At 36.3% G+C, this 12,353-nt stretch overlaps 2 protein-coding genes across 4 annotated transcripts; both read left to right on the forward strand.

The window, feature by feature from the left end:
- The first annotated feature begins 3,146 nt into the window (after positions 1 to 3,146).
- LOC141817513 (cell number regulator 5) lies at positions 3,147 to 7,743 on the forward strand. Of its 2 annotated transcripts, none has more exons than XM_074705157.1 (5): positions 3,147 to 3,342; positions 4,001 to 4,170; positions 6,551 to 6,724; positions 7,160 to 7,386; positions 7,457 to 7,743. In XM_074705157.1, exons 3-5 carry the CDS (start codon positions 6,556 to 6,558, stop codon positions 7,619 to 7,621), a joined length of 561 nt encoding a protein of 186 aa, XP_074561258.1. In that variant the 5' UTR covers positions 3,147 to 3,342; positions 4,001 to 4,170; positions 6,551 to 6,555; the 3' UTR covers positions 7,622 to 7,743. The 2 variants fall into 2 exon arrangements, with proteins under 2 accessions (XP_074561258.1, XP_074561259.1); XM_074705158.1 differs by having other exon boundaries at positions 4,040 to 4,170.
- A 621-nt stretch (positions 7,744 to 8,364) lies between these two features.
- On the forward strand, positions 8,365 to 11,458 carry LOC141817512 (GDP-mannose transporter GONST3-like). Of its 2 annotated transcripts, XR_012600836.1 has the most exons (3): positions 8,365 to 8,482; positions 9,876 to 11,256; positions 11,382 to 11,458. XR_012600836.1 is itself a non-coding variant. In XM_074705155.1 (2 exons), the coding sequence occupies exon 2, from the start codon at positions 9,876 to 9,878 to the stop codon at positions 10,998 to 11,000; it is 1,125 nt and encodes a 374-aa protein (XP_074561256.1). In that variant the 5' UTR covers positions 8,365 to 8,482; the 3' UTR covers positions 11,001 to 11,365. The 2 variants fall into 2 exon arrangements, 1 of the variants encoding a protein (XP_074561256.1); XM_074705155.1 differs by lacking the exon at positions 11,382 to 11,458 and having other exon boundaries at positions 9,876 to 11,365.
- The last annotated feature ends 895 nt before the right edge of the window (positions 11,459 to 12,353 follow it).

Consider the following 12,353-nt stretch of genomic DNA (forward strand, 5'->3'; position numbering starts at 1 on the left):
AATCGATTAATTCGGTTCGATTTCAGTTTTAAAATTTCTTATTCGATTAAATTGAATTAATCAAATTTTTTAAAATATTATAAAAATTTTACTAATGAATTAGAGATTTATAAATTTATTTACTTAAAATTTATAAATTGGCGGCCTGGTGGAAGGCGACAGCAAGCTCTTCGCAGGAGGCGAGGAGGTAGCGGGGGTCGAGGGCGACAGCGGAGAGGTCGATCGCGCGGTCGAGGTCCTGAGCCTGCCGGGCCTAGTTTGTTACTCTACCCCCTGCGCCGGGAGTCGCCATCGGAGCGACGGCCATCAAAGAAGAGGTTCGTAGATTTCATTTGGTCAATGCAGTAAACTTCCATGATCGTCCTGTAAATTGACTTGGTTGTGGTTTCTAGAAAGGAGGGGGTGGTGACGAGGACGGTCCTGGCGGTGAGGATCGGCGACGTCGACGTCCCTCTGGACGACGAGTACACTTGGAGGAAGTACGGCCAAAAGGACATTCACAATTCCAAATTCCCGAGGTTCTTTTTTTCTTCTTCTTCTTATTCGATCACACTCCAAAATTCGATTCTTGAAAGTTTGAATCGATCGATTAATGGCAGGAGCTACTAGGAGTGAGAAAAAATTCGATTAAATTGAATAAACCGATTAAATCGAATCGAATTAAAAATTCAGTTCGGTTATTTCGGAAGTTCGGTTATTTAAAAAAATTAGTTAATTCGGTTCGATTTCAATTTTACAATTTCTTATTCAGTTAAACCAAATTAACCGAATTAATTAAATTTAAAAAATAATTTATAAATTTTAAATAAATAAATTTATAAATCCCTAATTCATTAGTAAAATTTTTATAATATTTAAAAAAATCAGTTAATTCGGTCGAAAATTAAATTAACTGATAAAATTTCAATTCGGTTTGTTTTATTTTTATTGGAAAATTCGGTTGGTTCAGTTGATTAAAAAAAATCGATATATTTGATTTTCAATTATTCGATTCGATTCGATTTAATTTTAACCGAATACTCACTCACCAGTCACCCCTATCAAAAAGACGTTGCACCTATCAAAAAGACGTTGCACGACCGCAATAAGGCGGCATGGATGCACGTAAGATGGTGAAGACTGTAGGGATCGATTATCGATTGCCAGATCGATCATCTTCAAAATTAATAGGTCAATTGCTAGGAGTTATAATAATATTAAAATTATGTTGATGAAATTAAATATTTTGAATTCATATATGATAATCTTAATTAAAATTTTATTTTATATTATAATAGTTATAATAATAATGTTAGAATAACAATATTTGATTAAAAAAAAGAGATTTAAAATATATTACAAGGAACGACTTTCCAAGTCAACTCTCAAGTCTTCATCATATTTTTTTTATTTTAAAAAAATGATTTAAATGTAAGAGAAGGAAGTTAAGAACTTGGGTGGAAGCTTCGGTGGACCAGAGTTATAAATTTAATCCAAATCGAAGGGTGCTTTATAAAAAGGCGCAAATTTAAGGTGCAGAGTAGAAGTTTCCGGCTGAGAGTGAAAGTAACATAAGTTTAAATCTTAAAAGAGAAAAATAATAAATAAAAATAAATAAATAAATAACATAAAAATATGTGCATAAATTTGCTTACGAAGTAAGCGATGGCTAACTTTGGTGACGTGTCGTGTGCAATGTGAATATGCCTTTCGACCTAAAAAGAATTAAAAAAAAGTTGGATAATGTTCCTACTTAACAAATTGCTCATGGGGAGCTCTCACACGTGTGGCATTAGTTCGGTCTGATGACCGGTTCAATTTAATGGGTTAGAAAATTTTCAACAACGCAGTCCAATCTAAGAATTTATCAATATAGATATATAAAAAAGATTAAAAATTTTAAATTTAAATTACAGAATTTTAAGATGGGCGAGCTCAACCTACCAGTTGAATTTTTCACATTACTTTTGAATTTTAAAATTTTTCATCTCAACCTACCAATTCAAGTCCATCATGAACTGATCCGTCTAGATTAGTAATCCACATGGACTAATTTATTAAAATTTATTTTTAAATAGATTGATAAAATCCCTTATTCCAGTGCCCTCACACAGTCGGCTCCACAACTATCTGTAAGGAGGTAAATCGAGAAGGTGCAGTTAGTCACAATAGAGAAGGACATTATCTCAACTTTGTTGAGATTAAACCTTTATCTATTTCAGCAACTCTATTATGTCGTAACGAAGTCAACTATGTCTCAAGGGTCAATTTAATCCTTTTTCATTGTTTGATGAAGTGGATCAATTCTTTATACTCACAATCTACCCAATTAACTAGCCGTGCTAATTATTTCATTTGTGCTTCCTGATTGATGAGAAATTTGCATAGGATCGATCATTTCTAAGATTAATCATATCGTAAAAATTAAATTATAAAATATAATAATTAATCAGAAAATTTTGATTAAATTTAGACGACTATAATTTGAACACGATACACCGTAGGATATTTTCATTAGATGAAAAATCTGAGATGGGCTTTCAGATTTATCAAGCTATGTTAGAAAACATATTAAAATAAAAAAAACACTAATATTAAAGTGTATTTTGGGCCTGGGCCTAATCCAATCCGATCTTGGCCCACCTTTAACTCCTCACTTAGATATTTAATTTTGCTTGCGATTTATAATAGTAATAATAAAAATAAATAAATTTTTATTTTTAAAGGAGTAAAATTGTATATTTAGTTTTTTTTAAAAAAAATTTAGTATGGTCTTACATATATTTTTGATCTTAAAAATAATCTTATTTCTTATCATAGTAGATTAAGCTACTACAATTTTTAATAACAATAAAACAAATCTAATTTAATTAAAATTATTTTATATATTTTTATTGACTTGATAAAATTACTCAAATTTGATTAAAATTATTTTTAATTTATTTAAGATTGAATTTAGTATTTCAATCGTTGTTGTTCATAAGTAGCTATTGATAATTGCCACTATAATAATTTTAAAATGATTATATAAAGTTATTCATGATATTGTCCCTCAAAAATAAAGGGCGCATTGTCACGTGCCTTGCTGCATCCCACCCATCGCTTAGCAGCAAAACGAGCATTGAGGCAAATAAGAGAGAGAGGAGAGAGAGAGTGAGAGAGGAGGGGAGGAAGAAGCGAAGCTGCTGCAGCGAATCCCACCACCGCCTTCGCGCCCTGTTCCTTTTCTGCTATTTTAATCTCTATCTGACCCTCTGTATGCGTCCCTTATCTTCTTCGCCGTCCAAGTGAAAGCCGAGGGATTGTCTCTGCGTCGCGTGGATGCGGGGTTTAAGTTAGAGGCTGTGGCGGAAGCTAAAAAAGGTGCGATTTGTGCTTGGATTTTTGCTTCAAGGTGCTTCCTTTTTGATGATCTCCGCTGTGCTCCTTCCCCGGTGGATCTCGGCGGCCTTTTTGTATTGTTGGTTTCCGCCCTTTGGTTTATTGGTGTTTGTTGACCGGGGTTTTTGTTGGTTTGTTGCGATCTTAGGATGGATCGACGGCTGGGAGTTTAGTTAATCGGTTTGGTCAGCCCTAACGGACGCCAAGTTCCTGCTTGCTAATAGGAAAGAAAAATGCCCTTTTGTTATCTGTATGCCATCTAGATTTTGATCGGATTCGAATTACTGTTAAAAGTTTCCTGGACAGTATGAATCTTTTCTTTTTCCTTTTCCTTTTCCTTGTCATTGATTCATGTTATTGCCCCTAAAGCTGATTTTTTTTTTATCGAGCCCGAGTATTTCGCTCGCTTTCCGACTGCTTGAATGCGATTGAAGCGGAGGAACACAGTTTGCTTCAGGATCTGTTTATTTTCTTATAATTTTTGTTCTATTTCCACGAATTCTCGTTCATTTCCGATGGAAATCGTCACATTTTGGGGACTAAATAAAAAATCCCCCAAAATATAAAATACCAATTTTATAATTTTTTTAATATATACATATCTTTCTTTGTTTCACGCAATTTCCATTGTTTCATGCAGATTCCATTGTGCAATAACAATTTGTAATTCGTCCTCTAGTTTTTCTTCTCGACTTTGATCTGGGAACCTAGATTCATTCAATTGATGATTGGCGAGAAGAAGAGCAATCGAAGCTTCAATTAGATTGGTGCAAGCCCTCTTTGATCTATTGCCACTGGTTCATCCGCTTGGTAAGAAAAATCTAATATGATTCCACTTTTATTGTGTTAGAAACTTCCGCATAGTTGGATTTTTTTTCAGAAATTTTCTATAATCTTCGTGTCACTCTGCAAATCTTAGATTTGCATTCTTGGAAGAACCTTATCACTGTGTTTTGGATCTGGTTTGTGTTATTTAGTGAAGTTTGTAGTTTGTGGAGGTTTCTATATATGATCGGATATTCTATCTGTTAGTGCTGATGTTAGAATTCAATAATTTGTGGAAAAAGTTGAGGAAAATAGAAAGAGGGAGGATCAAAAGATGAAATTTTTATGTTTTCTGTCTTACCAATCGTATTTCTTCGAAACTGGGAAGAAAATGTAGGTGAATTGATTGACAAATTTAATTACCAATCTTAAGGAAGTCAGTCACTAAGCATGTACCTTCTCGCACTCCACTTCTCTAGAATGTCTAGTTTGCAGGAGGCTTTCCTTTGGTCTCTCCGGCGAGCTTCCAGTGTGGTAGAGATAATATAGTTGCTCCCTCTCTCCCGTTTCACACAAAAATGTGCTCCTTCTCTTCTATACCTTCTGATGCTATCCGTTCAGCTCTTATTTTCAATATCTTTGATTCATACATGTTGCTATTCCAAACCTGATCATGCAACTTCTCTAGTAGTTGATAGCACTTAGAGAAAGGCAAGTGCCCATGTCACAGAGAGCAGATTCAGGAGCTCTCTTATTCTATGGCCATTGACAAAAAAGGACAAAGAAAATCTACAGACATTGGGGAAGAAATCAAGTTTAAGGTCACAGATTTGAAAAGAAAAGAATTGAAACCAACCTTCCATCTTCTATGAATTAGTCACAAAGTTCACAGTTAGTGAATTCATAAATATGCAAAGCTATAATTAATTCAATCAAAGGAGTTAAACATTAGCATAAAAATTTCAAGAAAGCACTAAGAGATAAAACATTAGAAATTCTCAAATCCAGTGGGGGACTGTGCAGTGGTTTTCTACTTGTGTTGCATTATGGAAACAACCAATTTTTTTTTTCTGTTTTGTATTTGATCAGTGGAAGGACCAACTTTGCAGCATGAGCATTTCAGACATCAACATTTATGTTTATGCCATTGTTCTGGCAGATCATCTCTAAACCAAACCATACTCCCTCCAAATCAAACCAGGCTTGAATTGTCTTAGAGGGAGATGAGAGAATGTTTGAAGAAAAGGAAGGAGCTGGCTGATCTCATATCATCAAACCAGATGAGTTTTTGAGTTGACTGTTGAGACCAAAATCTGATAATGCAGATCTTAAATTCCTTGGTCTATGTTGGTTCACTCCTAGCGAGTGTCATGCCTTCCTTCCAAGAGTAGAGACAAAGGAGAAGGAATGACTTTCCAGGTGATGTGTCGAGGACTGAACTAAGGTGGCAATCAAGATGAATGATCATACAATGGATAAGATGATCTTTTGCATATTTTTCAGTTTGTATCTTTTCTCCAAGCAAACAACATAAGCAGCATACACTCTATCACCTTCTATCTTCCCTAATAGACAATAAGGAAGCAAATTTATATTTTCTTATTTATTTTCTATCTATCCTGGTTTGTCTATCTTCCTAAATAGATCCTTTACGGCTCATTGGTTATTGCCTTCCTTCAAGCCGTCTAGTCATACAAAAGATTTAACAAAGGTTCTTAGTTTTGTCGTAAGGTATCTCACATATTACATATTCTTTCTTTTTCACCAACCTTCGGAACTAATTTGGGATAGTTGCACTCTTACTTCTCTGGTTGAAGTTTTACACAGCATACAAGAAATTATGGACATATTGTTTACGTAGTCACATTCTCTGAGTAACAGCAAAAAAAAAAAAAAAAAAAAAAAAGGATCCTCTTTTGCTTGTTACATTATTGTGGAAATGTAATGGATGCCTATGTTGGAAATGAATCACTGAGGATAAAATTGCTATTGTTCGATATATACGCTGCCAATTAAATTCATATTCTCAATTCCTCCAATAGGGATCATCATATCTTTTGTGTATATAAATAATGAGAAGGTGTGGAAAGTTTCAGTTAGAAATCTAACATCTAAAATATGGTCTTTGCGTTTTTGTAGGACATTAAATCTTTCTTACTTTGATTTAATCAAAAGATATGAAAATCACCATTGATAACAGATTGCTTATGAAGCAGTGGACAGTTTTTCTGTTTAAACTCAGTCAATGTCCTCGTCATATTGCTCGAACGAAAATAACAGTTGGTTGATTTATTATGCTGAACTATTGATGCTGCTGATCTTTCTAATGCATCTTCTACATTCATAATGTATCTATTTTCTTTTTGTAAGTTTGAAAGTTCATTTGAATCATCTCCTGAAACTATTTATGTGATCTAATTTTCAGTTAATATGAAAGGACCAGGCAGCTATGTTCCTCCTCCATACATCCCTCTCAATCAGGAGGATACCGAAACCGAAAATACTCATGCAAATGGTGTTCACTATCACCAATCTACAATGCAGGATCCAACACAATGGTCATCTGGAATCTGTGCTTGCTTTGACGATATGCAGAGCTGTATGACCTCTGATCCTTGTTTACGAAGAATATAAAATTCAAGGTGCATTTTTTTCATGCAATAGAAAAGGATAATATTCATATCACACCACAAAATTGCTCATAAACATGGAGATTCTAGATCTATGGCAACAATTTTCATATGTAGTTTACATTCATTTTGAATACTGAAATCAATGTGGAAATGTGAATGTTCCCAATCATAGCGAGTGGCATATTCATCTTTTAAGCCATATCATTCCTTTTGCGAACTCTTGCTTTTGCCTCGAGCGCGATTGTCACTACTTTCTACTTTCATTTGAGGGTTATCGAAATCTAAACTATATCTTTGTGATCATACACTTGTGGCTAGATTCTTTTCAACTTGATGAAAAGAGACTAATAACAAATCAGTAAAAAGTTCATGAGGAAGCTCATTGTTTTCCTTTATTGTAGGTTGTGTTGGCACTGTCTGCCCTTGCTTCCTCTTCGGGAAGAATGCAGAGTTCCTTGGGTCTGGCACATTAGCAGGGTCATGCATGACACACTTCATCTTGTGGGGCCTCGTCAACAGCCTCTGCTGTCTCTTCACCGGAGGCCTGCTCGCCGGAGTCCCTGGATCGATGGTCGCTTGCTATGCCTGCGGATATCGCAAGACACTTCGTGCAAAATACAACCTGCAGGTAGGCAGTTAGAAATGTATATAGCCGACTCTATCTAGTGGGATAAGACTCAATGACTGATTACTTATAGGAAGCACCGTGCGGCGACTTGCCCACGCATTTGTTCTGCCATCTGTGCGCCCTTTGCCAAGAGTACCGAGAGATTCGCGAGAGGTCGAATGGCTCCTCTCCCACTCTGGCGCTCTCGCCGGTTGCTGCTCCGACAACTCAGACTATGGAGAACGATGGGAGCTGATGCATTGTCATTCTGATCTCCACATTTCCAGTGTTCTTTCATTGTTCTTGCTTTTCGATATGATAACATCAAGATTTGCAGTGTGGTTGTGTCTGTAAATTGAATTGCCATTTCGGTTGTTACAGTTTCTTCTCCTCTTGATCTCTTCTTTCTCTTGTTGTCTGCTCAGCCACCGCCGTCGGCGTCGCCTTCGTCATCGTCTGCTTGAATGTGTCGGCCGTTGCGTCGGCCGTTGTTCTTCCTCGATGACATCCACCTTCACCTTGAAGAATAAGCTTTCAAACTTAGGGATACTTGGCAGCTTCGACGTTGTTCCCCTGCCCCGGCGGCTTACCGGCTCTCCCTGCCAGAATGCCGGTGCGGGGTTCCTCCGGCCAAGGAGATCCATTTCCTCGCCGCCTCCCTGTTCCCGGTCATGCAGTCGACGGTCCGGCGAGCGCCTTCAGTCGTGGGATAGTCGCGGGCGTTGCCCGGCGCGGTTGTGCCGTTGACCGGATTCTCTTCCGCCGGCGGCTCCGAGGAAGGACTTGACGGCGGCGAGATGGCAGCGGTCTCCGCTGGCTTGACGCGTGTACACGGACTGGGTTACGTGGCAATGAAGAGGGAAGGACGCGCGCTCAACTTTAGCGTTTCAAAAAATTCACGTGCTGCACACGTGAATGTTTGTTAATGAAATTACCAAAATGCCCCCATTATTATCAAAGTTAGCGGCCGGCCCAATAAGATGGTTAGGGTGGGCCGAATGCTCGCTCCGACGAGAAAGCGCGATTCCGATAGATCTGCTCGTCGCCGATCGCCGATGCTTCACTCCATTCTCCACCAACGACTTCGGCGTCACGAAGCCCCCCTTCTTCCTTCGAGGTTGTCTCTCTCTCTCTCTCGCCGTTGTGATTTTCATAGGGATTGCTTGATTCCTTCGAGGTTTCCCTTTTTTGATGTATGAACTCTTTTTTTTTTCTTTCGATTCTTGGTTACTGATCTACTGGATGTGTTGTGTGGCGCCAGTATCTGGAAATTTATGGATGGTAATATTTCTCATTAGCTTATCAGTTTAATATCTGTAATGTGTGCCCGTTAAAGCATTCCTGCGCTTACATGGATCATTGCTCAAGTTCGTTGCCAGAGTTTTAGGTCTTGAAGACCTTCGATTTCTCTCGGAGTGGTTCTGTTTCATCATTATGCACGATGAATATTTTATGGATTGTTAATAGAAAAGAGTTGATAGACGGTCTTCAGTCTCGTGATGATTGTGTTAGTGGTGGTTGTTATCTAGTTCTTCTGTCATATAAGCACTGGATTTCCGGTTACATTGTTCCTCAACTAAAAATATTTCAGCAATTTTTGGTACAATTTTAGTTGGATTTACTGCTTTTACTAGCAGAAGGATACAATAACTCTTTTGGAATACGTTCCGGCATCTTTGTGCATCTGGGAATTTTGCATTTTGTTGTCGTTTTCCTTAAGACTTTTTTCGTGGAACAGCTCAGCTTTTGCATATAGCTAAGTTCTGTGACAAATGGATATTCCAGTGAGCTGGTTGGTGATCATTTTGCATTGCATTCTCAGCATGGACAATATGGTAGACAACAAGTTAAAACAAAGATGAATTATGAGGTGTTATAGATAATAGATTATCACTGTGATCTACAACATCAATCGGATTGAAAAATGTTCAAACCACGTGAGTGTCTTATAACTTGACAATAGTGATGTTTCCTTCTTTTAATAGGCATACTGAAAGATTTGGAACTGCAGCTAGTAGTTTCTTGCTCTAGGGAGACACTTGAATCAATTGGTCCAAAATGAGTTAATTTTTCATTTTATATGTTTTGTTTAACCATGATTAAGTATCTTGTTTTTACCCGTTTCAACTGTTCTTACCATGATTTACTGAGATATAAGATTCACATTATCTCTGAAGCTTCAATTTCTTTCTGTTTCATACTGTTCCTTGAAACATATGTAGAAGGAAAACCTCAAGAACAGGTGACAAATAATCTATTTCTGTTTAGGCAAAGACAAAGAAGGTATGAAAATGATATGTGAAGATCAGTTGGTGATTAGATGTTCGGTCTTTCATTTGAAGCTATAAATGATAATTATGTGCCTAGATTGGATGCTGAGTCATTCATTTGTAGCATGTCTTTCCTCTTATTGCCATTTTTTAATAGTCATTTTTTTCATTCTTTTGTTTTCCCAGACATCTCTTTTATCAATTTCATGTTATGTGATGATTATGGGTTCTGCTATCCAGATGTCTGGCGACGATGTGATTCTGAAAGTTAATGCTGGCAGTGGGAATGGACACTCTTCAACATCTTCAAGTGTTTCATCCTGGAAGGACACTCTACTAGGTTTTGCACATCAAGCGTCAGTATACGGTGTAGCTGCTGGCTATTGTATATCTGCATCTCTGTTGTCCATAATCAATAAATGGGCAGTCATGAAATTTCCATACCCAGGTGCTTTGACAGCTTTACAATACTTTACTAGTGCATTTGGTGTTATGCTCTGCGGTTGGTTAAAGCTCATGGAACATGATCGTTTGGACCTCATTACCATGTGGAAGTTTTTACCTGCTGCAATCATCTTCTACCTGTCACTTTTTACCAATAGCGAGCTCCTCCTCCATGCCAATGTGGATACATTTATTGTGTTTCGCTCGGTGGTTCCCATGTTCGTAGCTGTTGGAGAGACTGTATTTCTTAAGCAGCCTTGGCCTTCTTCCAAGACATGGCTTTCTCTTGCAACCATCTTTGCAGGCAGTGTTGTCTACGTGCTCACTGACTATCAGTTCACAGTAACTGCTTATACTTGGGCCATGGCTTATCTCGTGAGCATGTCAATAGATTTTGTGTACATAAAGCATGTCGTTATGACCATAGGGCTCAACACATGGGGTCTGGTGCTGTACAACAACTTGGAGGCATTGATGCTTTTCCCCTTGGAGTTGCTTATAATGGGGGAGCTAAAAAAGATTACACATGATATATCAGATGAATACAAGTGGTACTCTTTCAGTGTGATTTTGCCAGTGGCATTGTCATGTTTGTTTGGCTTGGCAATATCCTTCTTTGGGTTTTCTTGCAGAAGAGCAATCTCGGCGACAGGTTTCACAGTGCTCGGTATCGTGAACAAGCTCCTCACCGTCGTGATAAATTTGGTTATATGGGATAAACATTCAACCTTGATCGGTACAACCGGCCTACTAATCTGCATGTTTGGAGGTGTTCTATACCAACAGTCAACCACCAGGCCCCAGAAACCAGTAGCTGGAACTGAGACTCAAAACAAAGAAGAGGAGCAACAGGAATTGTTGGAGATCAAGGCAACCGAAGAGACTGACAAAGTTGAACATGCAACACTAAATTCAAAATAGTCTATTTTTGTTATGCAGAGGAAAGCAGTCGCGAACGATCTGTTGCATGTGCCAGGAGGGACCAAAAGAGATTTTCCTCCAGAAAATTTGCAGGAAACTCAGGTCAAATACTAGAATCTGAACAATATCCAAGATGAGCTATTGCTCTTGTATCCCTCCCGTTTGTTAGTTGTCTTCTTCAGTAAATGAATGACAGACATGAAGAAAGACCTCACTCCAATTACTGGAGTTTGGCTGCTGTTCAGTTAAATTCGAGGTAATGATGTTTAGATGATCTTACTGATCAATTCTTTTTCTTTTTCTTTTAGTTTTGCTCATCTTTGTCAGCTGACAATGGCGCAATTTGATTTTTATTTGATAGAACTGTGTTTTTTTTGTTAGGGCATAAGATACAGATCGACCTGTGCTTGCAAAATGTGTTGGAAATGTGAATGAAAAACGATCGAAAGTTGGAATAGTTCTGTATTGAAAAAATTAAGGTACGAAAATTGATTTATATTCTTTGTTTGACAGTTTTTTTCCCATGGGTTCATATTGTTTCAGTTAGTTAATTTGATTGAAAACCACTGAATTAATAAATTAAAGTTTTTAAATGCTGATTGATTATTTGTCATAAATTGAAATTTTGAAAATTAATATCAATATGCATTTTAAATTTACGGGATTTTAAATTGTCGCTTAAAATGGAATTATTAGTATACCATTTAAAAAAAGTCAATATCCTGGAAATGAAAATAATACAAAATTTATTTATTAAATTAATATTTTAACTAAATTCTAAGAATAACAATATCAGCTTAAAAAACAGTTTGATAAAATCTTTAACAAATTAAAGTTTATCTAAGAAAATTGAATGATTCCTAAGTTTATTTGACTTCATATAAATGAAGAGCAAATGAATTGATCCTGTTGAGCTTTTCGAGTTGGCTTCAAAAAAATATTTATTTTGTATTTGAAAATATTGAATTTGAACATGTTCTATAATTTTTTAAAATTATTTGGACTTTAATATTATGTTCGATTGTTCATGCCATTCGTGGTTGGACTTGAATCGAATTTAATTATTTTTATATAATTTTAATTTAAATATATTTAAATTTGAATAATTTTAAAATTTAAATAATTCGAAGTCAAATTTTATTTGAATCTAATTCTATTTGATTTATTCAAATTTTATTTTGAATCTAATTCAAATTAAAATTATTTATATTTGTAAATTTTAAATCAAATTTGAATATCACATCTATTTTTCAAACTCAAATTTAAATATTAATATTTTTATATTATTAAAAGTTTTTTTTTCAAAGAAATAACCATGTGAAAAATGCCACACTTAACCTAATTCAACCATAT

Source organism: Curcuma longa, unplaced genomic scaffold, assembly GCF_044706935.1.
Source record: "Curcuma longa cultivar G26 ecotype Majalengka, Jawa Barat unplaced genomic scaffold, ITB_CL_G26_1.1 contig_20762, whole genome shotgun sequence".
Lineage (NCBI taxonomy): Eukaryota > Viridiplantae > Streptophyta > Magnoliopsida > Zingiberales > Zingiberaceae > Curcuma > Curcuma longa.

Excerpts from the sequence above, each read along its gene's own strand:
- LOC141817512 (XM_074705155.1), top strand. The coding sequence starts at position 9,876 with ATGTCTGGCGACGATGTGATTCTGAAAGTTAATGCTGGCAGTGGGAAT.
- LOC141817513 (XM_074705157.1), top strand. The coding sequence starts at position 6,556 with ATGAAAGGACCAGGCAGCTATGTTCCTCCTCCATACATCCCTCTCAAT. Across the intron at positions 6,725-7,159 it reads CTTTGACGATATGCAGAGCT|GTTGTGTTGGCACTGTCTGC; the intron begins GTATGACCTCTG and ends CCTTTATTGTAG. Across the intron at positions 7,387-7,456 it reads GTGCAAAATACAACCTGCAG|GAAGCACCGTGCGGCGACTT; the intron begins GTAGGCAGTTAG and ends GATTACTTATAG.